General features: G+C 44.1%; 2 protein-coding genes across 4 annotated transcripts; one reads left to right on the top strand and one right to left on the bottom strand.

The window, feature by feature from the left end:
- Positions 1-65: 65 nt before the first annotated feature.
- LOC124039579 (ER membrane protein complex subunit 9-like) lies at positions 66-3,588 on the top strand. Of its 2 annotated transcripts, none has more exons than XM_046355699.1 (6): positions 66-443; positions 856-1,052; positions 1,222-1,298; positions 1,502-1,571; positions 1,672-1,766; positions 3,006-3,588. In XM_046355699.1, exons 2-6 carry the CDS (start codon positions 858-860, stop codon positions 3,184-3,186), a joined length of 618 nt encoding a protein of 205 aa, XP_046211655.1. In that variant the 5' UTR covers positions 66-443; positions 856-857; the 3' UTR covers positions 3,187-3,588. The 2 variants fall into 2 exon arrangements, with proteins under 2 accessions (XP_046211655.1, XP_046211656.1); XM_046355700.1 differs by having other exon boundaries at positions 812-1,052.
- LOC124039578 (interferon regulatory factor 4-like) lies at positions 3,314-8,484 on the bottom strand. Of its 2 annotated transcripts, none has more exons than XM_046355697.1 (10): positions 8,383-8,484; positions 7,384-7,442; positions 7,081-7,203; positions 6,766-6,946; positions 6,261-6,403; positions 6,081-6,165; positions 5,867-5,920; positions 5,371-5,760; positions 5,151-5,254; positions 3,314-4,781 (listed from the first exon to the last, which is right to left on the bottom strand). In XM_046355697.1, the coding sequence occupies exons 2-10, from the start codon at positions 7,438-7,440 to the stop codon at positions 4,623-4,625; spliced, it is 1,296 nt and encodes a 431-aa protein (XP_046211653.1). In that variant the 5' UTR covers positions 7,441-7,442; positions 8,383-8,484; the 3' UTR covers positions 3,314-4,622. The 2 variants fall into 2 exon arrangements, with proteins under 2 accessions (XP_046211653.1, XP_046211654.1); XM_046355698.1 differs by having other exon boundaries at positions 5,867-5,917.
- Positions 8,485-17,139: the final 8,655 nt, after the last annotated feature.

The following is a 17,139-nucleotide window of genomic DNA, read 5'->3' as shown; positions in this document are numbered from 1 at the left end:
TTAATGTCACTGACTATAGGAGTTGAAAAGACGGCACAAACAGATCTGGCTATACTACATATCATATTTTGTAAGTGTGTCAAAAAAACATGAATGCATGATTGGGTTACAAGGTATGTCAAACTCTGTCCACCAGGAGGAGACACCGTCACTACTTGAAGAACGGATCCACTTCCAAATGATTGGCATACTGAGACGCCAATAGAACTTTAGACAGTCGCTATTGTTACCAACCCAAATGCAGATGTACTGTTGGTAGGCGGGCACGGAACAGGAAATGGTCTTAATGAATGGTGCAGTTTCAGCTCCACAGTGCAAACGTTTGTAAATGATCAATATTCAGTTATATATGTATTAACACGCACTATTAGATGAGTTTCAAACAAGACGTTTGTTTTACTGGACTTCTGAAATTTCATCCCAGCAAATAATATCCATTGACGGTAAGCCTAGCTTGCTACTAACTGTTAGCTAGCTAATGTAACGTTAACTCGTGATGAACGCCTATATAGCCTATCAAATAATTGTTTTTTTTCAATATCTACACTATAGACTTTCCCAGTTTATATTTTAATAAAAGGACAGTAACTACTATTGGCCATAACTATCTACGTAGGCAGGCCCTTCGACCATAAGATGTGTGCTAACCAGCTGGCTACCATTTCAGCTAGCTACTATAGCTGTTACACCTATTTATTACCATCTCAGCTTTCATGACTTCTGCCATCAAAATGCTCAAATCCAGCTAACAATAGTGTTTTGTTATAGTGACATGGAATAACTACAATAACGTATTCCTCACTAAATGCAGTTTGCTGCATTTTCTCTGGTCTGTGCACCCTTTTCTGTCCACAGCAATGGGGGAGGTTGAGCTGTCCTGTCTGGCCTATGTGAAGATGTACCTGCACGGCTGTTTGTTTCCACGGTGTAGTGTCAATGGGCTGCTGTTGTCGTCCAGTCCAGCAGGTGGTGCTGTGTGTGTGACGGACTGTGTTCCCCTGCTCCACTCTCACTTACCTTTGGCTCCCATCACCCAGCTGGGTCTCACACAGGTAACCATTTAATATCCTGAGTGGTCTTCACTGTCAAACACGTGTCTGAAATGACCAATACAGTTAGCCTAACTACTCGTCCTTACCTGGCAGTGGTGCATGTACATTGTGGTTGTCTTTTGACTTAATGTATTTGTTATGTTGTAATGTATCATACCTTTTGCTTCAGGTGGATGTATGGTGTGCACAGACACAGCAAAGGATTGTAGGATACTACCAAGCCAACGCTTGTGTGTCAGACAACAGGTGTGTCCCATAGTGGTCCAGCTTCACCTCTGTAGATGTTATTTTCTCTATTTGGTCGTTTGTATAGCCTGCTTATCACATGCTGTCATGCACTGCTGTCATTGTAAAATACGAATTTGTTCTTAGCTGACTTGCTTAGTTAAATAAAAATATCACCTGTGTTAAACACTAACCATTCCTTCTCTCTCTCCTTCGCTGGGCAGCCCTACGCCATGTGCATTGAAGATTGCAGATAAGATTGCCGAGCAGTGTAACAATGCAGTTTTGTTAATGGTAAGTATCCACGAAAATGTAGTCTAAATTCCTGTGTGTGTACATGGTCACAATGCAGATTTTTGGTAAATCTACTTCTCTGATCTATGTGGCTTTTCAGATTGATGGTGGAAAGATGTCACCTGACTACAGGGTGCCTCCCATAGTGATGTATGAGCGGAAAGACACCCGCTGGACCCTCAAAGACAAACATACGTAAGAGCTGGACATCTCTGCTATCCTTCTTTCAAGATACTGTAGTTAACTACAGTTTGCTTTTCTGTTAATAGCACACCTTTTATCAACTGCATATGACTACATACATTGCACCTGAGTGAGCATGGAACTAAATTCCAAAAGTCTGTAGCTAGGTTTCCATCTAAATGGTGACAGATTTTCATGCGAATATTCTAAGATCTGCATAAAAACAATGTGTATTTTCCCACCAGAAATGTTTCCATCAAATTGACTCGTTGCAGATAAAAGGCTGTGTGTGATGACCTAGTGCACATAAAAACAACTTGTGGTTAAATTCCCATGTACCGAAATAATAAAAAGTACAAGTTAAATGGGTTTATCACATTTTCAACTCTTCTGATGGTTTTGTCACAAAATGTTGCGTTATAATGAATGTGTCCACTCTGGTCTTAGTACGTGTGCTCTAGCCAACAGCTGGCAGATAGTGCGGGTATAGCCTATGTAACAGTATAACTTTTTAATCCGGGCTCGAACCAGGGACCCTCTTGCACACACAGACAACTGACACCCATGAAAGCAGTTACCCATCGCTCCACAAAAGCCGTGGCCCTTGCAAAGTAAGGGGAACCACTACTTCAAGGTCTCAGTGCAAAGTAAGGGGAACCACTACTTCAAGGTCTCAGTGCAAGTGACGTCACCGATTGAAACGCTATTAGTGCGCACCACCGCTAACTAGCTAGCCATTTCACATCGGTTACACCTACATGAGAGTATTAAGGACAAAAGAGAGATTATCTTTGTGAAATGGCAGCCAAGCATGTCACCAGAATTAGACCCTCAATATTTATTGGAAAGGAGCATAAAGCTCATCACTGCACTTTCACCACCTTGTAAAGTATATCATAACTTATTTCATCTGTTGCCTAATAAATTGCATACTTTCCCAAGTCGTAGTGGGAGGACAACATAACATATCGCCTGACTCCAAGTTTACTTCGATATGGTTATCAATGTACATAAGCGTTTTGTCATTTACACAATTTTAGACAAAAAGATCCCACCTTGTCTAGCATGTTTTGCCAACATTTGGAAAGTGCACCGCCAAATGTAATGTTTCCATCAGGCCTGTCGGGACATTTTTCATCTGTCATGTACTTACTTCACTTGCATAAAAAGGTTGGATGGAAACATGGTTAGTGTTAGTACCTGAAGAGGGAAGTACAGGTTCATTTAAAGCTACCTTTGTTTTTCTTCCAGGATAATGCTGCGGCAGTGGGAGGAGACTCGGGAAATAGCCAATCAGCTGCTGGACTCTGGAGATCACTCATTATTAGTGGATTTTGACAGCCATTTGGACGACATCACTAGGGACTGGACAAATCAGAAACTCAATGCCAAAATAGCAGAGCTTGCCTCACCAGCCAATGGTAATGTCTGAAATAAGTTTGTGGTTTAATTTGTTACTTTGAAAAAGTTTGAATTATTTGTCTTAAACCTACTGATACTACAAATTAAGAATATTTTTATTAACATCTAACAGTCAAATAAGCGCACATCATCCAAGATAATATGAAATACATTTAATGCGGTCAGACAGAACATTGAATAAAAGACGAGCATAAATAACAAATATTTACAGTTTGACAAATCTGTGCAGTCTTCCGGTCTCTCAGTCAGTGTGCCTTGTCAAACCCAGTAGCCATGTTGTTAACCCACTTACAACTGACAAAGCTGTGCTCATAGTTCACTGACTGCTAATGGCATCACATTATGTGCATCCTGTCCCACTGCTTTCAGTGTGTAACCTTATATACATTTATTAAACTACATCTACAAACTACTTCAAGTGTTCATGTGCTATGTTCATATAAATATCAATTCACATTAATTTCTACAATACTAACAGATTAAAAAGTCTGACGAGGCCAGCCATCACCTTGTGCACTTAAAGGCTTAAGTAGATCTTATGTATAAATATACTTGATTTGTGCAATAGAGCAAGATCGAACAGATTGCCAGTTCAAAGGTGCAGAAAACAACCTTTCAGACATGGTCCCTAGTACAGTCTCCACACCTGCTTTATACTGTGGCTTGTGTAATTTACTAATTGGGTAAACCTGTAAAGTGACCTGCCATGCAAAACTGGGCCAATCTCATTAACACTAACTTCCTACGGTTGGGACTAGTAGTAAGTGCTGAGTTATGGAGAGAAGATCAACAAATGCAAAACAAACTCACTTGCTCTTGAATACATACTTGCAAACACATTTAAAAGAGTCCAATGTCTCTAGTGAAGGAGCCTGCTTCAAAGTCTAAGAATATTAATGTCCTCTATAGAAATGTGCGTTACCACTTTCAGAAACAAATGGAAGACAAGTTAGTTTCCCGCCTCATAACGGTTGGCATGGTGAAGATCAAATCACTGACCTTCAGCCAGTGTTTCTCTCATATGCTACTTAAAACAACTTGGTCAACAGGTACACCTATGTAAGCAACATTTGGACGGAGAGGTGTCTGACGCAGTACCAGTCAGACTTCAAAGACTGCAACAAGGAGTAGAAGTATCTGACTCCATATAAAAGTGAGTTTGGAACATCAGTATAACATCACAAGTTGGTAAAGGGCAATACTGAGGGCAAAACCAAAGTGACATCTTCCACTCCATGTAGTGAAGTCGCTCTGGATAAGAGCGTCTGCTAAATGACTTAAATGTAAATGTAGTGCATCATGTGTATACCTTAGTATCAGATCAGAGTGCTTCATTTAAAAAAAGACTAGTCAATTATACAAGATGTCCTGTAATTGGATGCTAAAGGCCACTTTTACGTGCTATCCAGCCCCCATTTGAAGTTGACATTTTAAAATGTTTAGGGTTTAAGGTAGGGACGTCCCAAGGATCTCGGATAGCAATGAACCTGATACCAGGTTGATGGTGACCTCTCCTGATTCGCTGGTTATGTTGCGGAAGTAGGTCATTGACTCCCGGAAATCTTCAGCTTCCTTGACCTGCTGCTGAGCCCAGGGTAGGGTTATCTGGAGGAGAGGGGGTGGGTGGTTCAATCCCTCTTATTTCACAGGGAAAAATAAGGTGTACCAATGCCGTACTTTCATAAACTTTAGGGATCTATTCAATCTGTAAAGCTGTTAACAGATTCCCCGATTAAAAATATATATATATATATTTTAAAGGTAATTTCAGATTGAGCACACATGCAGTCTTCGCTAAAGCAGAAACATTGCCTTTAAATTTCAATCACGCTTTAAAGCTGAACTTCTGTGATGCAGATTGAATAGACTAGTATTAACATTCTACGGTATGCATTTGCTACACCTTTTTGTTTACATTTGAACAGGTTTAACAGTTATTTTATGATTAGGTGGGAACGGCTTAGTCAGCTGTACCTGTGTGACGATGAGTTTGCTGGATGGGTCCTCTTTGTCACTGAAATACAAGGTGAAGCCACACTGAGGAGGGTCTCCCCCGTGGCTGCTGAAGTGGTCTAGCTCTAAGGAAACAGTCAGTAAATACACACTGACTGCTGAAATACTCAAATCTATTAAGGGGACAAAAAAGAAGTGGGGTGATCCTCACCGAGAGACTGAACAGCCCCATGTCACTCACCCATTCTGAAAGCCTCTCTATCGAAGAGCCGCACGGGCTCCACAGCATGGTTCATCTTGTGCGGTCCCGCCGTGGCTGAATGTGGCCCTGTCCAGAACACCTGGCCCTGGCAGTAGCGCTTAGCATAGACCCCTGTTCTCATGGAGGTCAGGATCACCCCTTTCTCCATGAAGGGCAGCAGGGTGGAGAGGGCCTGGAACTGGGGCCCGATGCTGGAGGTCAAGGTGGAAGGGGGGTCAGGCAGGGGGATGCGGGGGAACCCAGCAACCATCAGGGTGGGGGGAACGGGCGAAGAGGGCAGATAGGCGATCCGGACATCGCTGCCCATGACCCCACGTTTAAGCACCTCCTCTCCCATGTACTTCACTAAGACATGGAAAGAGTCCCGGGCTGGGGGAGAGAATGAGATTGAATGAGAGACAGCAGACTGCATTTTCAGTGTATGTGATGAAAAACAGTTCTGATATACTCTGTCTAGCATTTACTGTAGCATTACCTCCAGGGGGAGGGACAGTCTCGATCGTGAAGTTCACCTGGATCTCATTGACTGCTAGAGGAAGACAACAGAATGTCAAGAGCATGTCAATCAACCACATGCTATTGGAACTCCACAGACTGAAGAGACAGTGGCTGAGAGATCCAGCATCAACTAACATCAAGATTCAGTGTCTGACAGACATGACATTGCGTTAGTAAGACATAAGACTTACTCCCAGCACTCTTCACCATGACCGAGGGCTGATCAACCTGGTCTAGCTGGATTGTAAGAACACTTTCCTCAATCTCCTGAACAGACTGATAAATAGAAACATCAAACATGTCGGTGAGAGACTGACATAACTAATAGATGCATCCAAAAGTTTCTATTAAAAAAAAAATGCCAGACCTACCATGGTGATTGGTAGGGAGGTGGTAACCTCTTTCATCTGCTTGACCTTCACCACCTCTTCCTCCGCCTCGATGTCTGAATCGCGGCTCCTTCTCTTCCTCCCCCCTGCTCTGGCTTGGACCTTCATGTCAACACTCCCCAATGCTGTGAAGAGAAAAGGGACCATAGGTCACGGATTTGTTTACTGCCCTGCTTTGAAGTCTCCATAGCTACAAACTATATGGAGTTATTGTTGTGCTAATTTGCACGGTTGACTCTGGTATGACTATGAACCTTTGGACTGACTGAGGGAACTAGAGTATTGAAGTTGGCAAATGTCAATCTTCTCAACCTTGAGTGACATTTAAAGAATGTAAGCGGCTACACCCAGTTTCTATTGCCAGATCGTAGGTATGATGTTGTTATAGATGTCTACACAAAGGATCAAAAGATAATGGCTGGATCATCTTAGCAGAGGGGTAGAAATAAACATAGTTTAACAAACTAACAGCGTGTGTGCTGGTCACCTTGTTCGTTGATGGGTACGAGGCGGTAGACTTTGTATGGTTCGGAGATTTCCAGCTGTGACCTCTCAGGTTCCTCTCTGAACTCCGGGCTCTTATTGAGAGCAACTCGCAGCCGCGTCTTCCAGGAGGCAGGGTCCGCATGACACCCCTCAGACAACTTCCCCTTAAACACTGCCCACGCCTGTCGAGGAGTAGAAAGAGGAAGGCATTTAGATGCAGGAAGTAATATCTACTACTGTGTTTTTAATAGATAATACATGACGAGCCTACTGTAAAATGTCAACGAACTAGTCATAAAATTGTTAGTGTCAGGACCTTGAAGATGGCACCATCCACTTCGCTGCGGAATTCTTGTTTCCCGGCATGTTTCCATGGTATACGAAACATGGTCTTGTCGTCGTCGTCCCATATCAGGCCAGGGTACTTCCCACTGCTGACCTGCACCAATACATTCAACAGGATGTGGTGAGTGTTGCTTGGGAAACACTCGAACCCATTTCCCAGACAGTACATTGACTCTACCTATCACTATGACATAGCAGCTGAAACACTCACTGTAGTCAGCTGTTACAATTAACACACATTTGACTATTGAGCCCATCCTCCACAAACACTCACCTGTTCTACCATCCAAGCGCGTAGTCTGCGCGTGGAGCGAATTTTCCCAGATGCCATAGCTGTGAAGAGGCAGTATAACTTCATTTGAGTCTAGTTTGGCAATACACATTTTTGTGTCTGATAAAAACGATACACTATACAATGGAAAATAAATCAACCAAACAGAATACACGAAGAGTGCTAGCTGTGAGGAGTGTGGTAGTGCATAAATAACAAGTTATTTTCAGCTGTTTGAAGATGGTGTACAAAACAGGAAGTAAAAAGATGAGCTAGCCGTAAGCATAGAAGTAGCGCACAAAGAATGGATATACAGCTTCAGACTTGCTTTCAATGAAAATGACATCCATAACTCACATTTCTATATGAATTTGGTCGGGTCGCTCACATTGTTACTTACTGGACTTTTAAATAATTTATTATTGGTGAGTAAATATAATGCCAAAGATGGTTTGACTGTGATTACACTTAGAGACGATACTATAGTGTAACGACCCTGGGTTTATGAACGCGGAAATCAGCTCTGCCCGCAGGAGCATTCTTTTGCGGCACAGTCGATAGCGCGCCGGATCTCGGGCTCGATACCTGCTCCCTGCTGTTTCATTACAATATATTTAATTGTATATTCATGATAAAGCATGAAATAACTACATTTTATAAATGCAGAAGACGCTGATAAGCGCGACTTACAGTAGTGAGTGCATACATTTGTTTTTGTTCGTACGGGTGCCCCGTGGGAATCGAACCCACAATTCGGGCTTTGCAAGCGCTATGCTCGACCAACTGAGCCACATGCGACCGAATCACGTTGATCATGATCCTAAAGTAATTACTTTTTATTCTGCATCGGTTGGTATGAAAAATATATCAAACTATTCGTCTCCATCTAAAGATAGCGAACTAAATAAATCAAGATTGCTCATGAAGCGAAACCTACATCTTTTCCACAGATTTGAATGATTGTCAATAATGTATGTTATTGGGTGACCTGGTTTCGCTTACCTTAGGTTGCGTTTCCTCCGTTTCCTAACTACAGTTGAGCGCACCCCCGCATAGCACTTTGACTGGAAATACAGAAGTTGTTTACTTGCCTCGCACAGAGCAGAGGGGGACGTTCCTTTTCCCAGAAATCACGTGACTTTACAGAACTAACTTAGGTACTGTTGTGACGCCAGGGGGCAACATATCGCTTAAAATATGACCTATGCTCAGAAAGTCGTCTCCCCAGGCAGAGCCTCCCACAATTAACACCCAAATGCATAAAAAAACACCAGACACCCCTCAGCCCTCAAATGAAGTGGACACTTCAAATCAAATTTTATTGGACACATACACATGGTCAGCAGATGTTAATGTGAGTGTAGCAATGCTTGTGCTTCTAGATTCTAACAATTCCACAACTACCAAATACACACACACACATCTAAAGGGATGGAATAAGAATATGTACATATAAATAAGGATGAGCGATGACCGAGCGGGATAGGCAAGATGCAATAGATGGTATAAAATACAGTATATAAACTAAGCAAAAAAATAAATGTCCTCTCACGTGTTTATTTTCAGCAAACTTAAGATGTGTAAAAATGTGTATGAACATACAAGATTCAGCAACTGAGACATAAACTGAACAGGTTCCAAAGACATGTGATGAACAGAAGTGGAATCATGTGTTCCGGAACAAGGGGGGTTTCAAAATCAAAAGTAACAGTCAGTATCTGGTGTGGCCACTAGCTGCATCAAGTACTGCAGTGCATCTCCTCATGGACTGTACCAGATTTGCCAGTTCTTGCTGTGAGATGTTACCCCACTCTTCTACCAAGGCACCTGCATGTTCCCGGACATTTCTGGGGGGAATGGCCCTAGCCCTCACCTTCCGATCCAACAGGTCCCAGACGTGCTCAATGGGATTGAGATCCGGGCTCTTTGCTGGCCATGGCAGAACACAGACATTCCTCTCTTGCAGGAAATCACGCACAGAACGAGCAGTATGGCTGGTGGCATTGTCATGCTGGAAGGACATGTCAGGATGAGCCTACAGGAAGGGTGCCACATGAGGGGGGAGTATGTTTTCCCTGTAACACACAGCATTGAGATTGCCTGCAATGACAACAAGCTCAGTCCGATGATGCTGTCACACAACACCCCAGACCATGATGGACCCTCCACCTTCAAATCAATCCCCCTCCAGAGTATAGGCCTCAGTGTAACGCTACTTTCTTCGACAATAAACGCATATCCGACCATCACCCCTGGTGAGACAAAACCGCGACTCGTCAGTGAAGAGCACTTTTTTCCCCGTCCTGTCTGGTCCAGCGACGGTTGGTTTGTGCCCATAGTCGACGTTGTTGCCAGTGACGTCTGGTGAGGACCTGCTTTACAACAGGCCTACAAGCCCTCAGTCCAGCCTTTCTCAGCCTATTGCGAACAGTCTGAGCTTGTGGCAGGGTCTACAGTCAATCACGGACTACAAGATGAAATCCAGCCCAGTCACGGACCAGGATGTCTTGCTCCCAGGCAGACTAAATAACTTTTTTGCCCGCTTTGAGGACAATACAGTGCCACTGACACGGCCTGCAACGGAAACATGCGGTCTCTCCTTCACTGCAGCCGAGGTGAGTAAGACATTTAAACGTGTTAACCCTCGCAAGGCTGCAGGCCCAGACGGCATCCCCAGCCGCACCCTCAGAGCATGCGCAGACCAGCTGGCCGGTGTGTTTACAGACATATTCAATCTCTCCCTATACCAGTCTGCTGTCCCCATATGCTTCAAGATGGCCACAATTGTTCTTGTATCCAAGAAGGCAACGGTAACTAAGTGACTATCGCCCCGTAGCACTCACTTCCGTCATCATGAAGTGCTTTGAGAGACTAGTCAAGGACCATATCACCTCCACCCTACCTGACACCCTAGACCCACTCCAATTTGCTTACCGCCCAAATAGGTCCACAGACGATGCAATCTCAACCACACTGCACACTGCCCTAACCCACCTGGACAAGAGGAATACCTATGTGAGAATGCTGTTCATCGACTACAGCTCGGCATTCAACATCATAGTACCCTCCAAGCTCGTCATAAAGCTCGAGACCCTGGGTCTCGACCCCGCCCTGTGCAACTGGGTACTGGACTTCCTGACGGGCCGCCCCCAGGTGGTGAGGGTAGGCAACATCTCCTCCCCGCTGATCCTCAACACGGGGGCCCCACAAGGGTGCGTTCTGAGCCCTCTCCTGTACTCCCTGTTCACCCACGACTGCGGGGCCACGCACGCCTCCAACTCAATCATCAAGTTTGTGGACGACACAACAGTGGTAGGCTTGATTACCAACAACGACGAGACGGCCTACAGGGAGGAGGTGAGGGCCCTCGGAGTGTGGTGTCAGGAAAATAACCTCACACTCAACGTCAACAAAACTAAGGAGATGATTGTGGACTTCAGGAAACAGCAGAGGGAACACCCCCCTATCCACATCGATGGAACAGTAGTGGAGAGGGTAGCTAGTTTTAAGTTCCTCGGCATACACATCACAGACAAACTGAATTGGTCCACTCACACTGACAGCGTCGTGAAGAAGGCGCAGCAGCGCCTACTCAACCTCAGGAGGCTGAAGAAATTCGGCTTGTCACCAAAAGCACTCACAAACTTCTACAGATGCACAATCGAGAGCATCCTGGCGGGCTGTATCACCGCCTGGTACGGCAACTGCTCCGCCCTCAACCGTAAGGCTCTCCAGAGGGTAGTGAGGACTGCACAACGCATCACCGGGGACAAACTACCTGCCCTCCAGGACACCTACACCACCCGTTGTTACAGGAAGGCCATAAAGATCATCAAGGACATCAACCACCCGAACCACTGCCTGTTCACCCCGCTATCATCCAGAAGGCGAGGTCAGTACAGGTGCATCAAAGCTGGGACCGAGAGACTGAAAAACAGCTTCTATCTCAAGGCCATCAGACTGTTAAACAGCCACCACTAACATTGAGTGGCTGCTGCCAACACACTGTCATTGACACTGACCCAACTCCAGCCATTTTAATAATTGGAATTGATGGGAAATGATGTAAATATATCACTAGCCACTTTAAACAATGCTACCTTATATAATGTTACTTACCCTACATTATTCATCTCGTATGCATATGTATATACTGTACTCTACATCATCGACTGCATCCTTATGTAACACATGTATCACTAGCCACTTTAACTATGCCACTTAGTTTACTTTGTCTACACACTCATCTCATATGTATATACTGTACTCGATACCATCTACTGTATGCTGCTCTGTACCATCACTCATTCATATATCCTTATGTACATGTTCCTTATCCCCTTACACTGTGTATAAGACAGTAGTTTTGGAATTGTTAGTTAGATTACTTGTTGGTTATCACTGCATTGTCGGAACTAGAAGCACAAGCATTTCGCTACACTCGCATTTAACATCTGCTAACCATGTGTATGTGACAAATAAAATTTGATTTGATCTGATGGCTGGATTGTGCGTTCCTGGTGTAACTCGGGCAGTTGTTGCCATTCTGTACCTGTCCAGCAGGTGTGATGTTCGGATGTACCGATCCTGTGCAGGTGTTGCACGTGCTCTGGTAATACGAGAACAATCAGCTGTCCCTCCTGTTTCCCTGTAGCGCTGTCTTAGGCGTCTCACAGTATGGACATTGCAATTTATTGCCCTGGCCACATCTGCAGTCCTCATGGCTCCTTGCAGCATGCCCAAGGCACGTTCACACAGATGAGCAGGGACCCTGGGCATCTTTCTTTTGGTGTTTTTCAGAGCCAGTAGAAAGGCCAGTAGAAAGGCCTCTAGTGTCCTAAGTTTTCATAAATGTGACCTTAATTGCCTACCGTCTGTAAGTTGTTAGTGTCTTAACGACCGTTCCACAGATGCATGTTCATTAAATGTTTATGGTTCGTTGAACAAGCATGGGAAAGTTATTTTGATTTTTATGAATTATCTTTGAAAGACAGGGTCCTGAAAAGGGGACTTTTCTTTTTTTGCTGAGTTTACATGTGAGATGAGTAAACATTATTGAAGTGGCCAATGATTTCGAGTTTATGTACAGTCATGGCCAAAAGTATTGAGAATGACACAAATATTAATTTTCAGTCTGCTCCCTCAATTTGTATGATGGCAATTTGCATGTACGCCAGAATGTTATGAAGTGATCAGATGAATTGCAATTAATTGCAAAGTCCCTCTTTGCCATGCAAATGAACTGAATCCCCCCCAAAACATGTCCACTGCATTTCAGCCCTGCCACAAAAGGACCAGCTGACATGTCAGTGATTCTCTCGTTAACACAGGTGTGAGTGTTGACGAGGACAAGGCTGGAGATCACTCTGTCATGCTGATGGACTGAGTTTGAATAACAGACTGGATGCTTCAAAAAGGAGGGTGGTGCTTGTAATCATTGTTCTTCCTCTGTCAACCATGGTTGCCTGCAAGGAAACACGTGCCGTCATCATTGCTTTGCACAAAAAGGGCTTCACAGGCAAGGATATTGCTGCCAGTAACCTAAATCAACCATTTATCGGATCATCAAGAACTTCAAGGAGAGCGGTTAAATTGTTGTGAACTTGCTTCAGGGCGCCCAAGAAAGTCCAGAAACCTCCGGGACCGTCTCCTAAAGTTGATTCATCTGCGGGATCCGGGTACCACCAGTACAGAGCTTGCTCAGGAATGGCATCAGGCAGGTGGAAGTGCATCTGCACGCACAGTGAGGCAAAGACTTTTGGAGGATGGCCTGGTGTCAAGAAGGGCAGCAAAGAAGCCACTTCTCTCCAGGAAAAACATCAGGTACAAACTGATATTCTGCAAAAGGTACAGGGATTGGACTATTGAGGACTGGGGTAAAGTAAATTTCTGTAATGAATCCCCTTTCTGATTGTTTGGGGAATTCTCAACTTTTGGCCACGACTGTAGGCAGCAGCCTCTCTGTGTTAGTGATGGCGGTTTAACAGTCTGATGGCCTTGCAATAGAAGCTGTTTTTCAGTCTGGAGAGCCTTGCGGATGTGGGCGGTGCAGTTGCTGTACCAGGCGGTGATACAGACCGACAGGATTCTCTCAATTGTGCTTCTGTAAAAGTTTGAAGGTTTTAGGTGTCAAGCCAAATTTCTTCAGCTTCCAGAGGTTGAAGAGGTTGAAGAGGCGCTGTTGCGCCTTCCCCACACTGTCTGTGTGGGTGGACCATTTCAGTTTGTCCGTAATGTGTATGCCGAGGAACTTAACCTCCACTGCTGTCCCGTCGATATAGATAGGGGGTGCTCACTCTGCTGTTTCCTGAAGTCCTCGATCATCTCCTTTGTTTTGTTGATGTTGAGTGAGAGGTTGTTTTCCTGACGCCACACTCTTGAGTGCCCTCACCTCCTCCCTGTAGGCTGTCTCGTCGTTGTTGGTAATCAAGCCCACTACTGTTGTGTCATCTGCAAACTTGATGATTGAGTTGGAGGCGTGCAAGGCAAAGCAGTCATGAGTGAACAGGGAGTACAAGAGGGGGCTGAGCATGCATCCTTGTGGGACCCCAGTGTTGAGGATCAGCGAAGTGGAGATGTTGTTTTCTACCTTCATCACCTGGGGGCGGCCAGTCAAAGTCCAGGACCCAATTGCACAGAGCGGGGTTGAGCTTGGAGGGTACTAATGAACAGCATTCTTACGTAGGTATTCCTCTTGTCCAGATGGGATTGTGCAGTGCGATGGCATCGTCTGTGGACCTATTGGGGCGGTATGCAAAATGAAGTGGGTCTAGGGTGGCAGATAAGGTAGAGGTGATATGATCCTTGACTAGTCTCTCAAAGCACTTCATGATGACAGAAGTGAGTGCTATGGGGCGATAGTCACTTAGTTACCGTTGCCTTCTTGGGTACAAGAACAATTGTGGCCATCTTGAAGAATATGGGGACAGCAGACTGGTATAGGGAGAGATTGTTCGTAAACACACCAGCCAGCTGGTCTGCTCATGCTCTGAGGACGTGGCTAGGGATGCTGTTTGGGCCGGCAGCCCTGCGAGGGTTAACACGTTTAAATGTCTTACTCACGTCGGCCACAGAGAAGGCGAGTGGGGGCCCGCAGTCCTTGGTAGCGGGCCGCGTCGGTGGCACTATTATCCTCAAAGTGGGCAAAGAAGGTGTTTAGTTTGTCTGGAAGCAAGATGTAAGTGTCCGTGACTTGGCTGGTTTTCTTTTGGTAGTCCGTGATTGCCTGTAGACACTGACACATATGTCTCGTATCTGAGCACAAGCATTTCGCTACACTCGCATTAACATCTGCTAACCATGTGTATGTGACAAATAAAATTTGATTTTGAGCCGTTGTATTGAAACTCCACTTTGTCCTTATACCGACATTTCGCTTGTTTGATTGCCTTGTGGAGTGAATAACTACACTGTTTATATTCTGCCATATTCCCAGTCATCTTTCCATGGTAAATGCGGTGGTTCTATCCACGGTTTCTAGTTAGGGTAGGTTCTAATGACATATCATGAGGTAGAGCGGTGGGCATTAATGTGGGGATTCAGGTTCTCTGTAGAGAATGAAGGTGGGAGATTTTATTTAACCTTTATTTAACTAGGCAAGTCAGTTAAGAACAAATTATTATTTACAATGACTGGCTACCCCGGCCAAACCCTATTTGACACTAGACTGACCTGAGCAGAACACATTGAGAGAGTGGTGGGAAAGTGTAAGAAGTTGCTAAATGTAATGTGCTGTCTGACGGAGAAGGAGTGAGCATTCCTCATTGAGGACCAAGTACAGAGGCTTGTAAATGTATTAACCCCCTTGGCATTTTTCCTATTTTGTTGCCTTACAACCTGGAATTAAAATAGATTTGAGGGTTTGTATCATTTGCTTTACACAACATACCTACCACTTTGAAGATGTAAAATATATATTTTTTTGTGAAACAAACAAGAAATATGACAAAAACAACTTGAGCGTGCATAACTATTCATCCCCCCAAAGTCAATACTTTGTAGAGCCACCTTTTGCAGCAATTACAGCTGCAAGTATCTTGGGGTATGCCTCTATAAGCTTGGCACATCTAGTCACTGGGATTTTATGCCCATTCTTAAAGGCAAAACTGCTCCAGCTCCTTCAAGTTGGATGGGTTCTGCTGGTGTACAGCAATCGTTAAGTCATACCACAGATTCTCAATTGGATTGAGGTCTGGGCTTTGACTAGGCCATTCCAAGACATGTAAATGTTTCCCCTTAAACCACTTGAGTGTTGCTTTAGCATTATGCTTAGTGTCATTGTCCTGCTGGAAGGTGAACCTCCGTCCCAGTCTCAAATCTCTGGAAGACTGAAACAGGTTTCCCTCAAGAATTTCCCTGTATTTAGCACCATCCATCATTCTTTCAATTCTGACCAGTTTCCCAGTCCCTGCCGATGGAAAAACATCCCCACGGCATAATGCTGCCACCACCATGCTTCACTGTGGGGATAGTGTTCTCGGGGTGATGAGAGGTGTTGGGTTTGAGCCATAGTGTTTTCCTTGATGCCCGAAAAGCTCAATTTTAGTCTCATCTAACCAGAGTACCTTCTTCCATATGTTTGGGGAGTCTCCCACATGCCTTTTGGAGAACACAAAACGTGTTTGCTTATTTTTTTCTTTAAGCAATGGCTTTTTTCTGGCCACTTATCCGTAAAGCCCAGTTCTGTGGAGTGTACGGCTGAAACTGGTCCTATGGACCGATACTCCAATCTCTGCTGTGGAGCTTTGCAGCTCCATATATATATATATACATACATACATACATACATACATACATACATACATACATACATACATACATACATACATACATACATACATACATACATACATACATACATACAGTGGGGCAAAAAAGTATTTAGTCAGCCACCGATTGTGCAAGTTCTCACACTTAAAAAGATGAGGCCTGTAATTTTCATCATAGGTACACTTCAACTATGACAGACAAAATGAGAAGAAAAAAAATCCAGAAAATCACATTGTAGGATTTGTAATGAATTTATTTGCAAATTATGGTGGAAAATAAGTATTTGGTCAATAACAAGTTTATCTCAATATTTTGTTATATACCCTTTGTTGGCAAGTAGGGGTGTTGCATAGGCTTGGCTGCCTGAGGCGGTTCTCAATCAGAGTCAGGTGATTCGCGTTGTCTCTGATTGGGAACCGTATTTAGGTAGTTTGTGTATCTCTTTGTATTTCGTGGGTGTTTGTTCCTGTCACTGTGTAGTGTTCACCAGATAGGCTGTAATAGGTTTCACGTTCCGTTTGTTGTTTTGTATTTTGTATATTACGTTATTTTCATATCGTCATTTCATTCATTAAAGAACATGAGTAACAACCACGCTGCATTTCGGTCCGACTCTCTTTCGAGTAGTACAGTGGCACAATTTCTAAATTATTTACAATTGTTTTTACTTACACTTATTTTGACAACTAACATCAATATGAGAGTAAAGTTTTGTCTGACTTTTCTTAGCTGATGTTCAATCATCACAAATTTAATTATGGGGTGTTTCAGGCCTTCGGAGATAACAGAATTGCACACTCGATCACAAACGAGGGCTGAGGGTCTTACATTGTAAACTTCCCTTGCTTGGCTAATTGTTTGGACTGACGGCAAACATGGCTGCGGGGATTCCCCCAAGGGCAATAGGTGAGGGTAAGTGGACTTTACGTGTTTGGAACGCACCCCCAGAGACAGCAATTGAGAATAGAAAAATTAGATCTGTCATAAGTA

Source organism: Oncorhynchus gorbuscha, linkage group LG07, assembly GCF_021184085.1.
Source record: "Oncorhynchus gorbuscha isolate QuinsamMale2020 ecotype Even-year linkage group LG07, OgorEven_v1.0, whole genome shotgun sequence".
Classification (NCBI taxonomy): Eukaryota; Metazoa; Chordata; class Actinopteri; order Salmoniformes; family Salmonidae; genus Oncorhynchus; species Oncorhynchus gorbuscha.
Note: the sequence above shows the minus strand (reverse complement) of the source record. Positions and strands in the feature narration are given on the sequence as shown.

Excerpts from the sequence above, each read along its gene's own strand:
- LOC124039579 (XM_046355699.1), top strand. The coding sequence starts at position 858 with ATGGGGGAGGTTGAGCTGTCCTGTCTGGCCTATGTGAAGATGTACCTG. Across the intron at positions 1,299-1,501 it reads GCTTGTGTGTCAGACAACAG|CCCTACGCCATGTGCATTGA; the intron begins GTGTGTCCCATA and ends TTCGCTGGGCAG. Across the intron at positions 1,572-1,671 it reads ACAATGCAGTTTTGTTAATG|ATTGATGGTGGAAAGATGTC; the intron begins GTAAGTATCCAC and ends GTGGCTTTTCAG.
- LOC124039578 (XM_046355697.1), bottom strand. The coding sequence starts at position 7,440 with ATGGCATCTGGGAAAATTCGCTCCACGCGCAGACTACGCGCTTGGATG. Across the intron at positions 7,204-7,383 it reads GCGCTTGGATGGTAGAACAG|GTCAGCAGTGGGAAGTACCC; the intron begins GTGAGTGTTTGT and ends GTATTGGTGCAG. Across the intron at positions 6,404-6,765 it reads CGTACCCATCAACGAACAAG|CATTGGGGAGTGTTGACATG; the intron begins GTGACCAGCACA and ends TTCTCTTCACAG.